The sequence below is a fragment of the Argiope bruennichi genome, chromosome 6 (genome assembly GCF_947563725.1).
Source record: "Argiope bruennichi chromosome 6, qqArgBrue1.1, whole genome shotgun sequence".
Taxonomy (NCBI): Eukaryota; Metazoa; Arthropoda; class Arachnida; order Araneae; family Araneidae; genus Argiope; species Argiope bruennichi.
Window position 1 is genome coordinate 49,504,121 of NC_079156.1, and position 15,460 is coordinate 49,519,580.

Here is a 15,460-nt window from a genome sequence, read left to right on the forward strand (position 1 = left end):
TTTAGTATCAGGATAAATCCATACCAGAAATTGTGGTGAAGCTTACAAGCCAGATAACAGCCTCTGGAAAGAGTGTACACTTTTGTCCAGGGGTCTTGTTACTCGGCTACAAACCCCAACGTCACGAGTTTGCTCCTCGTCCTCATCAATCTTCCTCATTGGTGACCCTGGCTCTGAACTAACAAATGTATCCAAACAAGAATTCAAGAAATAAAGCAGTAAGTGACAGCTAAGAAATGGAACATTTTCCATGCTATAGCTGTGTTGTATTTAAAATTAAAATAGATAATATGAAAAGAATTATATTTCATTTGTTTAGTGTACATTCTTATAAGGGGGGGGGCATAGAAATCTGTATAAAAATTATTTAGATGTAGATGGTTGAAATATATGTAGAAATTTATAATGTTATATTATCTATTCATTGTCTGCATATTTCATCACTTTGCCATGCTTGTTGAAAATCTGCAAGGATATTGCTGAGCTTGATTTTTCTTCTTTCAGCTCATATAAAGATGTATAGTTCTCACACTCTGAAGTGAAACAAAACAATAAGAATATGCTACATTATTACTTTTCACAAATTACAGATTTTTAATGATTCTATGTTATTTTATTTTTCCATTTATACCTATTACTTAATGATTTCTTTTTACATAGTTAATAAATATAATTAATCTTTGGTTATCAATTAATTTAATAAATGTCTCCCAGATACAGTTTTCTTTTCTTCATTTTGCAAATGAAACAAATTTATAAGTGCTTGGAATAGTATATAAAATTAGTGAACTTAATAAAATTCATCTATTTCTTTGGCACATTGGAGTACTGAGAGAATATCATTATAACTTGAAAGAATAAAATAAAAATGTCAAAATAGAAACAAATTTTATATTTAACAAAATTATTTATGATTTTGAAGATTTGTATTTTAAAAAAATTAATTATAGAGTGGCAATAAACTATCTAGCAAGGTAAAAAAAGAAAAGAAAAAAAGTACTGTTTCCTGATTTTATGTTTTATATAATTTACTACACAGCACATTTTTGCAGTGTCTTGCTTGGAGTCAGTTGACTGAATATTTTTTGGAAAATGTGACTAGGTTATTGCCAATATCCAACGTAAAAGGCCATGTCTATGAAATTAAGAATAAATATACAACATCTTTTTAGTCTTTTTTTCATAAGGTAATGAAGATATTTGTTAAATATTGTAAAAATTTTAATTATGAGTTAAGATTTTTTATAAGCAAAATAGGTATGTGATAAATCCTAATTTTAAAATGACAAGTGAATCACTAAAAAATCAGCTCATTCAGTTATAAAACTTTTCCTGCCAAATGCTGATATTGATTGTTTATGCTCATAGGGTGTGAGTGGGAAATTTCAATGGAAAAAAGAAAGGTAGAATGTGAATACTGGATTTTATTACTATACTTCCTACTTTTAAACTTTCAGCTTGAGAAAATAAGTTCTTGTCTTTTTATTTTTTTTATTTTTTATTTATTTTTTTTTTTTTTTTCTTCTTTTCTAGGGAAGAGCTGATTTTCCGTTTTTTCTGTGAAATTCAGAAAGAATGAGTACCAAATTTATAGAAAAAAAATAATTAAACTGTGTTAAAATTCTGTAAAAAAAGAAGCCTCTCATAATATATGAACACTATATTTGGACTAGTTTTTCCTTACCAAATTTCATTTGAAGGCTATATTATTGCATGCAATTTTTTTTTGGGTGAATTAAATATATTGGATGTAAAAAACTCTGTAAAATTAAAGTAATTTTCATTTTTTTACAAATGAGGTTTCATTATAGTGTTGACAAGTTTTTTTTAACACATAACCAGTCTGAAGAATTAATAATTGTATGAATTTTTTATCCAAGAAATTTATATCCTAATATTGAAGACAAACTATTTCTTTTTATCTAAATGATGAATGAAACAGCTTGTCACTGAAATATTAAGCAATTTTTATTTTTAAGAAGTCAATCATGCGGTTATTTCTTTTAATAATTTTTCACATCTGATAGTTTAGCAACTTATGTTCCTTGCATTGTTTTTATTCGTGTAAAAACAAGTTCATTTTAATGAAAAATATCTTCAACAGAGTATATGTTGATAGTCTGAATACAATTCTGCAGTGCCTGAATATGACCTTTTTATTAAATAGACAACTGCTTAGGTCCCTCTAGATATTTTTTTTTTGTGTGTGGTATTTCCGATAGTTTCATTTTGTACTGTCGCCTAGTGTACAAAAGCCGTGCAAACTTAATTATTATTATAAATATTGATATTAATTTTAGAATATTTTTCTAGCAGTTCGTTATTTACTTTTAGAACATTGTTCTACCGAAACTTTTATATTTTGTTGTTCCATAATTTAAAAAAAAAGCTGCATTATAATTTAAAATAAATATATCAAATCTATAATTAAATATTATTTAGATTGTCTTTAAAAAGTCATAAAACTTATTTTGTGTTGAATTCTTCGAAAATTTAATTTGGCATTGCGATATACTGAACTTTAGAAAGTGATCCGCAATAAAAATTTTTGTTATTTCAGTTTGATGAAATTTTCTTCTTAAAACTGTTTATATAGATATTGTTAAGGAGAGGAAAAGAGAAACGACCCCTTGAGGGTTTAATTGGCATTCGAAGACTTCGTTTTAGTCCGGTTCACTATCTGACTTATGATCTTCAACTTCTTGGAAATATTCTTTATAAGAATTTTTATTATGATGAATGGGTTTATTTTTCCATAGCACTCCTTTAAAGACTTTCATTCTAAATTTCTAAACGTTATTCTGTCTGACTACTAAAAAACACAATTGCCCCAATGATAGAAAATCGTTTTCAATTGAATTTTTTAGAATTGCAAATAAGTCTTTTAATTCGACTTTAAGAATACATTGTGATCAGAGACGTGTTGAAAGGAGAGGGGATTATTGCTCCTAAATTTTTTTTTCCCGAACTTGCTCCACATTTTGGTACTTTTCATCATAATTCGACTGGAATATTTTATGTTTGATTCCTCTGATTTTATTGTACCGAAAATAATTACTAACGAATATACTTAATATCTTTGGAATGTGTGTGAGTATAAATTAATTATAATTAGTATATTAAAAAAATATTTTTAAAATTTTATATAAATTACAGGTAAAAACACGCACGGAAATAAAATAAATTTCATCGGAAAACTCATTTTTGTATTTTTAAAATAATTTAAAAAATGGTTTGTGTCTGATATGCTTCAAAATTATTGAAGGAAAAATTTAAAGTTTTAAATAATGTTTAGGTGAAAAATCTAATTCAAATTTTGAAAAACTCTTCCTTAATCTTTTAAAAGGTCATTTTTTTTTTACACAATCATGATTTGTTAAAATATTTTTAGGATTGAATTTGGCTTAAGAAAAGTGACTCATTTAGCTAATTACATTAATTAAATTTGGTTTCTTGATAATTAAGTAACAAATCAAGACACACTATTTTATGTGAAATAAGGAACTGAAGCATCTAAGTTCCTGTCTTATAGAAAATTTGTCCCCTCAGGGGCTCACCTTCTTTAGGTGGGTACAGGTGTTCCAATCCCGAGGTACCCAGGGATCTTTACTCTTTCTTTTCTCTTCCTACTCCTCTATCCCTTTTCTCTTCTTTATCCCCTTTTCACTTAAAATCCCCCCTTCCCCTTCTGTTTTCTTCATTCTCTCGACGGTAAGCGAGGGAGCTTGCCATGAGAAGCTGTCGCCGCTCTGTTTGCTTCTTGCTTCGCATGGACAACCAAAAACCCCACGTGTTCACCGTGCGTGGTGACCCTCTAAGGGTCTAAACCGAAATGTACCACCCGTCTAAACGGGTGGTACATTTCGGTCCCTGATGCATCAATCGGCCGGTATCCCAGATATTTGACTGGGCTGCTCAAGAAGATCAAGCGAAGGGGTTACTCCTTGGGCTTAGCTTTAAGGGTGGTCACTGTCCCCGGGGGTGACTCTCAGCGTATAGGTTCCTAGGTTCCAGCTAGCTCCATGATAAGCGCTAAGGCTGGGAATGGGAGCCAGTGGCTCCTTCCCTTGTTGGGCTCCGTGGAAGGCGGTGTCGTCGTGGCCCGAATTTTTTTCCCCCTTTTTGCATGGGTTTTCAGACACTTTGCCATGTTTACCTATCACTGAAGATACTAGATTTCTAATATTACACACACCAAAGACCTTTCATAGTTCAAAGATTGATTTCTTCATTTATTGGTGATGTGAAATCTACTAAAAAACTTCCATCCGGGAATCTTCTTATTGAGACCTCATCAAAAACACAGATTGCTACGATGCAGAAATTAACAAAACTTGAAGACTTCCCTGTAGAGGTAACTCCTCACAGGACACTGAATTATTCTCGAGGAGTCATCTCTGATTTAGATCTTTTTGATTGTTCGGAAAATGAACTCATTCGGGAATTGCATTCCCAAAAAGTTTGTGCAGCTCATCGCATAAAAATTAAACGTAATGGTTCATTCATTCGAAACAAAACATGTCATTCTAACTTTCAGTAGTCCGGAACTTCCGAAATTTATACGTGCTGGCTATATACAATCCAAAGTTAAACCATATGTACCGAATCTTCTACGTTGCTTTAAATGTCAGAGATTCGGACATTCGCAGGGAACTTGCCATGGCAGCCGTCGATGTGCCAAATGCTCAGCTGATGTTCATGAAACTTCAGTTTGTAGCTCACAAACCTTCAAATGTTTAAACTGCTCTGGGCTCCATCCTGCTTATTCCCGTGACTATCCTAAATGGAAAAAGTAATTCAAAGCCTGAAAGTTAGAAGAAATATTTCATACGCAGAAGCGAAAAAATTTGTTTTAGACAGAACACCCAAACCTGGCCTTATTATAGTGCCGCCATAAGTTCAACATTAAAATGTACTTGTTCTCAGACCGAATTACTTTTGTAGTCAGTTTTACCACACTGATGCGCAGATGTGAAATTAATTCGTCTATGCATTGGACACACATAGACATTTGCTGTTTGGTGAACAAGCCTGAAGTTGAAGCTTCCTCATTGTACGAACTGTGGAGTGATCAATTCTATTGCACATATTCTTACTCAATGTCCTAATTTTACTTCTGATCGTTTAACTCACTTTCATTCGCCTATTTCAAATTTACAGGACCTGGTGGGTGAGAAACCTCACTGAAAATTTTTTACTTTTTAAAACCTACTGGTTTCTTTCATAGCATTTAAAATTTATTTTTATTCTTGTACCAAATCATTATAAATCATAGACCTTTTAAACTTTTGACGTTTTACAATGTATCCTTGTTTTATTTACACCTTTATGATGGAACTGCTTAAATATCCTTGTGGATGACACAACTTGCCCTAAATTGTACCTTGTGCCAGAAAACCTAAACTATACCATACCATACTATAGAAAATTTGAGTCAGAACTTAAGTAAACCTACATAACTTCACACAAAAATTGAAATATTTGGGAGGAAGCATATTTTCCATATCTCTTGAAAGGGTTAATGAGCATCAGCAACGTAAGAAGTAACTTTTGTAGTTGCAGATGCGATGATCTGTTCTGTAAACCATTTTGAATGATTTTTGTCATGCATGGTGAAATTATAAACAGTACACACGTCTATAAACGCTATCATGTTAGAAATATAATCCAAATCTTTGCACTATGTACCACATTTGGGTTCATTAAATTTGTGTTACATGTTGTATCATTTTTATTTTATTAATATTATATTCTTTGTTAGCACAATAAGCAGTAAATGAAAAAAAAAATTGAATGGATTAGAACCTAATAATGGATAGCAGGTCAAAATTAAACTCTGTAGAGGCATATAGGCAAGCAATACAAGTTTTTTTTGGGGAAGGGGGATCTGAAATGTTTTGAATACAAAACGAATTCTAAACTGTAGTATATGAATAATAGCATATCAATTACTCATTAAAAAATCAGCAATTTTGCAATTTCATGGGAAGAATTTTAATTATTTCCCTACAATAAGTATTTGTTTTTTGAATTTGCAATATCAGAGATATTTCATAAAATCAGTTTACATTGAACCAGGATTATACAACATTTATTTATTAATATTGTTTAAATTAAATATTTCCAGAAAATGAAATAGCAAAGCATTTAATTTTTGCTAAGTTTCAAGAGAAAGAATTTTGGCATCTTATTTGTTAGAAAGCTGTTTTAATTTAAAAATAAATTTTAACAAAATAGCAAATTGTTAAAAGGAATGAAAAATAAATATTACTCTTTTTTTGCTTCACTATATTATGTGAAGAGATGAAGTTGCAATGTAATGTAAAAGTTTGGAAACTGAAGATTAATATAAAACCAGGACAAGGTTTATATAAAATTAGAGATATTTTAAGAACTTAAATCTTAAAACATTTATTTGACACTGAGATAATCAACAAATGTAGTTGCTGAATGGTACCAACTTTAATTGTATTTAAAACAAATTCACTAATTCATTAATAATTAAACAAATTCATTAGGAGCTGACTAAGTACTATTTATTATGCTTGCATGAAACTTCTGTATAGCTTATTTTAAATATACATAATTTCTCAATCCTTTAAAAAAAATATAACATGTATGCATTTTAATATCATACAATGATCAATATATTTCTGTAACGAGTAAAATATTGTATTAAAATTCTAAGTGCATTATATGAGGCCTCATACATCTGTATAAAGCCTTCCATAAAAGGATTTTAAAATATTCACCTTTACACGAAAAAAGGTATTCAATAGATTGGCATATTTTACCTTCATTGGAATATGAAAGTTTTTGTATTGGATATATATGTTATTGAAAGAACTAATTCAAACCAATTCAGAAAAAAATATTCTGAAATTTTTTTTAAAGAAATATAACATGGCTATTTAAAATTACATTATATATATATGTATAGCAAAATATTGAGTAAAATACAGAAAACGTGTTATTAGAAGTATGTCTTTTATTGAAATTTGGATATATTTTAAAATGGTTAATATGAAATAAAGTAAAAGCAGATGGTATTAAAATATTTCAATGTAAATTCACACACAAACAATTAAAAAATTCACACATATATGAGTTGCTTGATCTTCATAATTTATATCGAAGGAATGGCAATTAAGAATTGCACAAATTGTCGTGGCATTATAGTTTGAGAAAGACATTTGTTTGACTAATTCTGCTGAAATTGCTATATAAATAGAAATCAATGTCTAAGTCTATGTAGTTGATTTTAAGAAGTAAAAAAAACAACCAATTTTATATTTTTAAAATACAAATTTTCCTTTTCACTTTGAATATGTTCAATATATGAGTATTTTTTCCCCTACATATTCCATTTCAATGCAAAATAAATAAATAAACAAAAAAAAGGGCAATGCTTATTACGACTTGTCATGTAACAATTAGGTAAAATTAGTATTTAATAAGAATGTCAATCATTAGTTGGGCTTAAGTGTTATTGAAACAAAGGGGAACAAAAAGTAAAGAGATGAAAGTATTTAAAATTGAGGAAATATGAATATCTGCAGCAATAAAATTCTGATAGTTAAATATGAACATGATAATCATTGTTAAAAATTATGACTCAATACTTGTGAAAACATGATATTGATAGAAAGCCTTCTTTGCATGTTCTGCACGAAAAAAGAAAAAAAAATTACTAGAAAATAAAATCTTTGAAATATATTTAAAAAAAAATCATTTATCTAAATATGCTACTTATTTGGTGATACATACAAATATACTTTAAATCATAATCATCTCACATGTTACTGAAGATTTGTAAGTTAATGTAAATGGAATAACATTATGTACATGATAAAAAGAACTATATTTTTATGTTTACTATCCCACATATATCAACAATTGCTCATAAATTCTTTCACACTTCTGTGTCTCAAACCACCTGTGAATTTTCAAAGATTAACCAGACAGAATCTGACACACGTTTGCTGTTCATTTCCAAAATGTAAACATACACAATCAATCACGTTGGCACGTTAGCCAATCACATGTACGATTGCATTGCTCATATACATGGATATACGTAGCGGCTTTCTTCCGCGGGCTGGGATTGGTCAATAAGAAAAGTGAATTTTGGTACACATTCTGGGGTACACATTTCCTCCAATCTTCCTCGTTCCAAAGCACCGCTCATAGAAAATTTATGATTGCTTTTTTTTCCCCCTGTGAAATGATATAATGACTAAAATCTAATAAAATTATTGAATCATTTATGATAGCTTAATAATATAATCTGGATATATTTCATTTATTCCAAAGAATTTGATATGGCTGTTGCACCAGGTATTCATATTGTGGAAGATTTTGAAAAGGCATTTCAGGTACATTTAAATTAAATAATTCATCCTGCATTTTAATTTAAAAAAATAAGATGTACGCAGTATCTTATAATATAACATCAATCTTTCGTTTAGGATTGTTTAGCTGCTTTGACGAATCCCGATCTGCACAATGCCAGGGACTCTGATGAAATTCGTACCAGTTAGTATATAATTCTCTGTTTAAGCTTTCTGGTATTTTTCTCTGCTTCACCGACTAATTCCGTAGTCCTATGATGTTTCCATATCGTTTTACCTTCCGCTCTATTTTATTAATGTTAAATTTGTTATATAATGCTGAAATTGTATTATAATTTATTTGCTTATTATCAATTAGTATTATTTCACTTAATCTCGGTCCTATAGAACCTGCACGTTTAAAATCTCTTTTTTACACTGCAATATAAGGAAAAAGAAAAAAGGTTATGCAAGTTATATTTGTGTCTGATTAAAAGAAATGAAAGCCACTTGACAAACTTTGAAGATTATTTTAAATCACAAGATTCACTATCACCAGGAGTATCAATAGTCATAAATAAACTGTGTAAGGAGTTATAGAATTTTCTTTTAATTTTAAACTATTTCAAAAAGGCATAGTACTACTTTCCCCCATGGATTATGTTCTATGTAGAACAATAATTGTATAATAAAGCATTTGCAGCTTGGAATGTTTTAGATAATGAAAAGTCCATAGGACGAACACAAAGAAATGCTTTCATTAGCTTTGTAAAATTGTGTCTCATTATTACACAAAGCACATTTGTCTACCAGATGGTTTATTGAGATTAATGGTTTCTAAAACTCTTAATGAAATATTTTATGTAATTTGGTCTTAATGGCCTCTCCTGCAAAATATTTTTAAACTTCAAAATTTGATAGGCATGCAACTCATGTATATATATGTACCAAGATTACTGAAATATTCTTGCTTGTAGAATGCTGCTAAGACATGCATTCATCTTTATTATTTATAGAGATATCAGATTTTGTGTCAGAGTATCATTTGTTCTGCTGTGCAATTATCAGATATAAATTTTACAGCAAACATTTTTTACATTAAAATGTATATATTTATTCTGATATTTCTACAAAGTTGACTGTATTATATATTGAAAAAGTGCAGTTAATATTAAACATTATATATATATATAGCATTTAATATTAAAAAGAAGCACATTTTATTATCAGTTTGTATTTATTATTTGATTTAATGGCACAAAACTACATCAATTTTATTCAGTAACTTGAAGCATTTTAAAAAATTGCTGAGGACTACTACTTGGTGAATAAACAGAAGGTAGAAGGTTTCTGATGGTATGATATCTGTTAAGTCATGAGGAATTAAGGCATAACAACATATTACACAAATTTACATGTTGATTGTTCCAAATCCTTATTTAAATATGTAATAAAAATTAGATATGTTTTAGTTTAGAATAATTTACATCCTACTTCAAATTGATGCAAGTGCTATTCTGAAATGCATCTCTTAGTTTTAAATCAGCTGATAAAAACCATTGCTTCAATCTCAAAATTGCCACACAAACCTGAGGGTGTTTGACTCTCAGCAGGGGGTTTAAACTTGCCCTAGACTATTGCCTTAATTATTTGGCAGAATTGTTTTGATCCTGTTATTTTAAAATTCATGCACTGTTATGTTACTTATGCTCCAAGATTGGGTGTAGTACTTTTAAAGATTGTAATTTGATAAAGTAAATTGTGTAATAATATATATATATTCTATTGAGATTATAGTTATTAGTAGTTTAAAATTATTATGTAAAGGACTTTTAGTTTAAAACATGAGATTTACAAAAATTTACAGTTGCCATCTCTAAAAAATAGTGGGATGCTTTTTTTTTTTTTTTTGCTTCATTTCCTTTTCATTAATTACTTTAAAAATAAAGTTGTGACTAAAAGTAATCGATAGAAAACTGCATCAAATTATTGATTATTAAATATAGTATTGGTGAGTAAATTTGTAGAATGGAAAAAGTTATAACATATTATTTGTACATGAACTATCCTGTAAAAAAAAAAAAATTCTAACAGTAAAAACCAGTTTTTTTTTTTAAGTGCTTTAATTTTTGTATTTGTAAGATAAGAAATCTGCACTGGAATTTATAAACAAAGATTAAACAAATTTTCGTTCCTGAACTTTCACATTGTAAAAGAGAGCAAGCTTTTCTATTATTCACTCTGTTTGTCATTGGAAGATAAAAGTTTTTTAGAGAAAGATTCCTGCTAAATTGTATTTAAAAAATTGTTATTTAGAGGGAAAAAGTATGACAATCAACCAGTATCAGTGAAATAAAAATTTCTTGAATATTAAAATGGTGTGAAAATCATAAATAAATGATAAAAAATTATTCTTTTATTAACATCCTTTTCTGTTAAAATTTTTTATTTTATTATTGATTTTTGATTTCACAAATTATGTAATTAAAATTACAAGAAGGAACATCAAAGTTGCAGATTTATCACCTTTGAAAATATGTCTGTGCCACATTTAGTAGTTATAGGTCCAATAATCTGTCATACTATACAGCAGATGATTCTCCCATTCATTATTATAATTAGAGATGGTATTTCAATGATAGAAAAAAACATTTTGTTTCTTTTACAGCTGTAGATCTTACAATTCAACGTTTTCTTGATGTCTCTAAACAAATGGATTGCTTTTTTCTTCAAAAAAGACTCCTTCTATCTGTACAAAAACCAGAACATTTATTAGTTGAAGTAAGTATATATTGAGATTTCTAAAATATGTAGATTTTAACATGTGATTTTTTTTTTTTTTTTGCTATTATTGTTACTAAATGCATTTGAGAAATAACATTAATATTGAAAAGTGTAGGAAATTTAAGTTCTGATTTAATGTAATAATAGAGTTTGGAGTTTAAATTGCAGTTATTAATAAAGTCTGATTGTTCTACTGAATTTTTTTATAAATAGAAAATTATAAATTAAATAATAAAAATGGTTTAAAAAAATGAAATTTACTTATCCACATTGTTCACTGTTTTACAAATTGTAAATTCTAAAAAATATGCAATACTGCTTTGTATAGATCTATTATAAGGAATACATTTTTTTATGAAATTTTAATTCTTATAAAAATTAGAATACACCACTTGTAACATTTTTTAAAGCTATTGTCGCTTTCATATTGTGTTAAATTATTATTTTTGTGAAGATTTTTAAAAAAAAATAAAACTGTTATTTTTTTATATTGTATAAATTGCTATCAACATTTCATCTCATGAAGTTTTTTAAAAATAATTATTGTTTACTGCATTGTCTTCATTCATTTAGTAACACTTTGTAGTGTGTAGTGCTTGGTACAATTCAGCAATCCTTATGTCTTCATCAATATGGGGAAAAGATAGTCAACTCTTACTTTACTTCTGTGACTTCCCTGTCTTTCTGATGCTACCAGAATTTTTTATGGGAAACAATTTGGTTAGAACATTAACAAATAAAAAGTTGCAAAATGTTATAAAAAATGTGGCAGAATTTTTTCATAAAAAATTAATATTATTTCATTTTACAGAATATAAAAAAATAAATAATAACAACATATAAATGTCAAGATTCTATTGAAAATTTTGTTAAATGGATGTTTATTGGATGGAGATTCTATATGAAGTGATAAGAAAGTGATAAAAGTATGAGAACTGAGATTTAATGTTTTTTTCTTTTATGAGGAATCATTACATGAGATTTGTTTGTAGTAAATTAGCAAAAGTGGCAGAAAATTGCAACTGCAGTGTTAATAGCAAGAATGCTTTATTGCTTGTTAAAAAATTGCTTGAGGTAACTCTTCACCTTTAGATGACATTCTATTGCTTCTATAGATGGCAACATTTTTCTTCCTAAATATCTTCTAATAAGACTTTTTTTTTTTTTATCTTAATACAAAACCAATTTTTGTATTACCTTGTATAATAAGAAAGTTTTTTTATTCATTGAGTGAAAATAAAATTAAAGGCAGTACATATATATTCTTTTAAATATTTTAATTATGATTGATCTAACCACAAACTGTGTTTCATTCTGTCTTTTCTTGTGTCTTTCCAAAATATTTGATTTAATTTTTTAGTCAGAATGCTCTAGTCACATAACATCACCTATATTATATGAAATAATTGACATTATTCCATGAATTATAGTAGAATATAATTCATTATGCTGTGTTTTTCTGATTAGTAGCTAAATATGAAAACCAATCCTATATATCACTGGTATAGAAGGTAAATTGTTTTTTAGAGTTCTTCTTGATTGATACTGCAATGAAATAAATTTTTGCAATTTAAATATTGATTGTTCTAGCTCGAGACGGGGTAATATCAACAAGCTATGATCATCATGTAAATAATAAACTGAATGAATGTATTAGTGTGAAAATTATAACTTGACATCCAATTTTGACAAACAAACAAAAAATGTATGAATACTTACAATAACAATTTGGGCACCAAATATGATTTTGGCTTTTTTCCATTTTAAATGTTTAAAGACACTGCTACATGTATGCCCTCCCCTTCCCTTCTGGATTAGATGTTGTTTTAAGGGATATAAAAAATTTTAACCTATTGAATCAAAATTGAGAAGAATGAACTGAAAAAAATCTTTTTGGTTTGCTTACTGAATGATTACCAGTGTCAAATACAGTTTAATAACAACAACAACAAATTTTCATACAATTTTTTGTCCTTTTTTTAAATCCTTGAAGATGTTTAAAAATTCTTGAACTTGATTATAGACTCAGACAATAATATGTTCATATAGCTGCACTAAATACAAAATAGAAAGCAGAATGGGAGCTAATGTCAGTTTTCATTTGCTGTTTAATGTGTACAATAATTAATTTTCTTCAAGTATGTCACAAGTCCTAAATTTATTTTAAAAGCAAACAAATTAATGATTTTAAAATAGCTTATTTTTTCTCATATAATTAATGAAACTAGTAATATTAGCAGCAATTTTATTAATGCCCCAATAGGAATTTTTGAAACACAGTTAATATATTAACAAAAAGTTGAATAGTTTTTTTTAGTTTGTTTTATTTTTAAAAATCAAACTATACATATTAACCTATAATGATCCAGAATTGTCAATGATAGATTGCTAATCATGTATTAATACTAAAGATCAAAGCATTTAACTGGTGATTATGACTGTTTATTCAAATTGCATTTCTGTATTGTAGATATACTAGTAGGGTAAATGGCAGAAAAGTTTGTGTTATTAATATGACACTGTTCAGATTACATAGACAGTAAATCTATTTTACTATATCAAACCTATTTTACTATCTAAAAGCAAATCTATTTTACTATGTTATAATTTATTTTTAAGCTTCAGAAATGAATTCAAAACAAGATTCATTTATATTTTTAAGTACTTAATGTTCATGGTGGTTCTGATTTCTTAAGGAAAATTGAATGCTTTCACTTTATATAAGAAAAGAGAGATCAAGAGTCAGAAGGGAAATATGAATAATTATTGTTCTTTTTCATTATCTGTTTTTTGCTTGAGTCTTGGAAATTGGGGTACTAGTATTTTTCATTTATTAATTTTTATGTTTATTTTTTATTCCTTATACATATAGTAGCAAAGTTTGATAAATGTTTATCTTTTTATTTTAGAACATACAAGAATTAGCAGCTGAAGTAAAAAGAAAAGATGAACTCATTGAAAAATACAATGCTAAGATTCAAACATGGCAAAACTTATTGCAAGATGTACCAGGCATGCCAAGACCACAGCCTCCTCCTGCACCACCTCAACCACCCCAGAATTTGCCAGCCATGCAGGGCTCACCTTCTCCAATGCAACCTCAAGTTGTACCACAGCCAGGTACCGCTGCACATGGCCATCACATGATGCATCCACATAATATGCCTCCAATGACTTCATCCCCTGCCCCTGTTCAACCAGGCATGATGATGCAGTCACAACCAATGCATCCTCAACAACACATGGGAGCTGCCCAACAACCAGGTGGTTTGCAAGGTCCACTTGCGTATCTTGAAAGGACTATGTCTAATATTGGTATGCTGGATCCTGGACGATAATGCCTAGTTTTAAGTGTTCTGATTTTAAGTGTACTGCACAGTAGAGAATAAAACCAAAGCTTAGTTGCTATTGAAAAATTCTTAGTCCAGGAAGTGCTAGGCATTATATGATAGGAAATCTTGTATTAAATGCACTTATAACTATTTGTATTTATTTTTAAAATAAAAATTGTTTAACTCTGCTCATATTAATGATTAATATGGAATGAGTTATTATTAAAGTTTTATTCTACATCAAAATTAAATATCCTCAGAATTTGTGGAGAAAGATTTGAATACTATAACTGTTCAAATATGTTCAATTTTTTAAAAATGTTGAATATTGTTTCTAATCTGTAATAATAAAAAAGATCTTTTATTATTGAATACCATCTCCTTTTTTCAATGGAGTAAATTAAATACATTTTTTACTAAGGTTTAATGAATGAAACCATTTGTAAACAACATTACTTTATTTCAAGTGCACTTAAAATATTTAGAATAACTTTGATTTTTAAATATATTTTGCATAAGCATATAATTTATATTTCATTGTGAATAAAAATGTTTCTCATTTCTTTTCAGGACATTTATAATGATTGTTTTGGATTATCCTCTGCAGAAATATTGTCTCATTATAAAGACAGATTGTTGAGCATTAAGTGCATTCTTATAAAAGAGGGAACTCAATACACATGATCTTCCAAAATATGTATTTTTCATCCACATTGTTGTATTATTAAATATTATTTAATTTTTTTACTTCAGTATTGTATTGTATCTTCATTATTTGATTTAATTTTCAATTATTAGAAGCATGATTCAAACATTACATAATAGCATTATTGAAAAATAACTTCCAAGATTTTGGATTAATTTTTGGTATATGATTCTGCAGATTTTATAACTATATGTAATCTTTCTAATGCTAAAAGATAGCTAAGAAAAACCATAGATAATTATCTACTTATTGATATATTTATATATCATAAATTTATGTAAAATTTGGTGCAGGTTTCATTTGTTTCT

General features: G+C 28.2%; 1 protein-coding gene across 3 annotated transcripts; it reads left to right on the forward strand.

The window, feature by feature from the left end:
* Positions 1 to 8,174: 8,174 nt before the first annotated feature.
* LOC129972568 (mediator of RNA polymerase II transcription subunit 28-like) lies at positions 8,175 to 15,193 on the forward strand. 3 transcript variants are annotated; one of them, XM_056086753.1, is made up of 5 exons: positions 8,175 to 8,375; positions 8,469 to 8,535; positions 10,999 to 11,111; positions 14,024 to 14,429; positions 15,017 to 15,193. In XM_056086753.1, the coding sequence occupies exons 1-5, from the start codon at positions 8,322 to 8,324 to the stop codon at positions 15,025 to 15,027; spliced, it is 651 nt and encodes a 216-aa protein (XP_055942728.1). In that variant the 5' UTR covers positions 8,175 to 8,321; the 3' UTR covers positions 15,028 to 15,193. The 3 variants fall into 3 exon arrangements, with proteins under 3 accessions (XP_055942728.1, XP_055942729.1, XP_055942727.1); XM_056086754.1 differs by having other exon boundaries at positions 14,024 to 14,378; XM_056086752.1 differs by lacking the exon at positions 15,017 to 15,193 and having other exon boundaries at positions 14,024 to 14,638.
* The last annotated feature ends 267 nt before the right edge of the window (positions 15,194 to 15,460 follow it).

Excerpts from the sequence above, each read along its gene's own strand:
- LOC129972568 (XM_056086752.1), top strand. The coding sequence starts at position 8,322 with ATGGCTGTTGCACCAGGTATTCATATTGTGGAAGATTTTGAAAAGGCA. Across the intron at positions 8,376-8,468 it reads ATTTTGAAAAGGCATTTCAG|GATTGTTTAGCTGCTTTGAC; the intron begins GTACATTTAAAT and ends TCTTTCGTTTAG. Across the intron at positions 8,536-10,998 it reads CTCTGATGAAATTCGTACCA|CTGTAGATCTTACAATTCAA; the intron begins GTTAGTATATAA and ends TTTCTTTTACAG.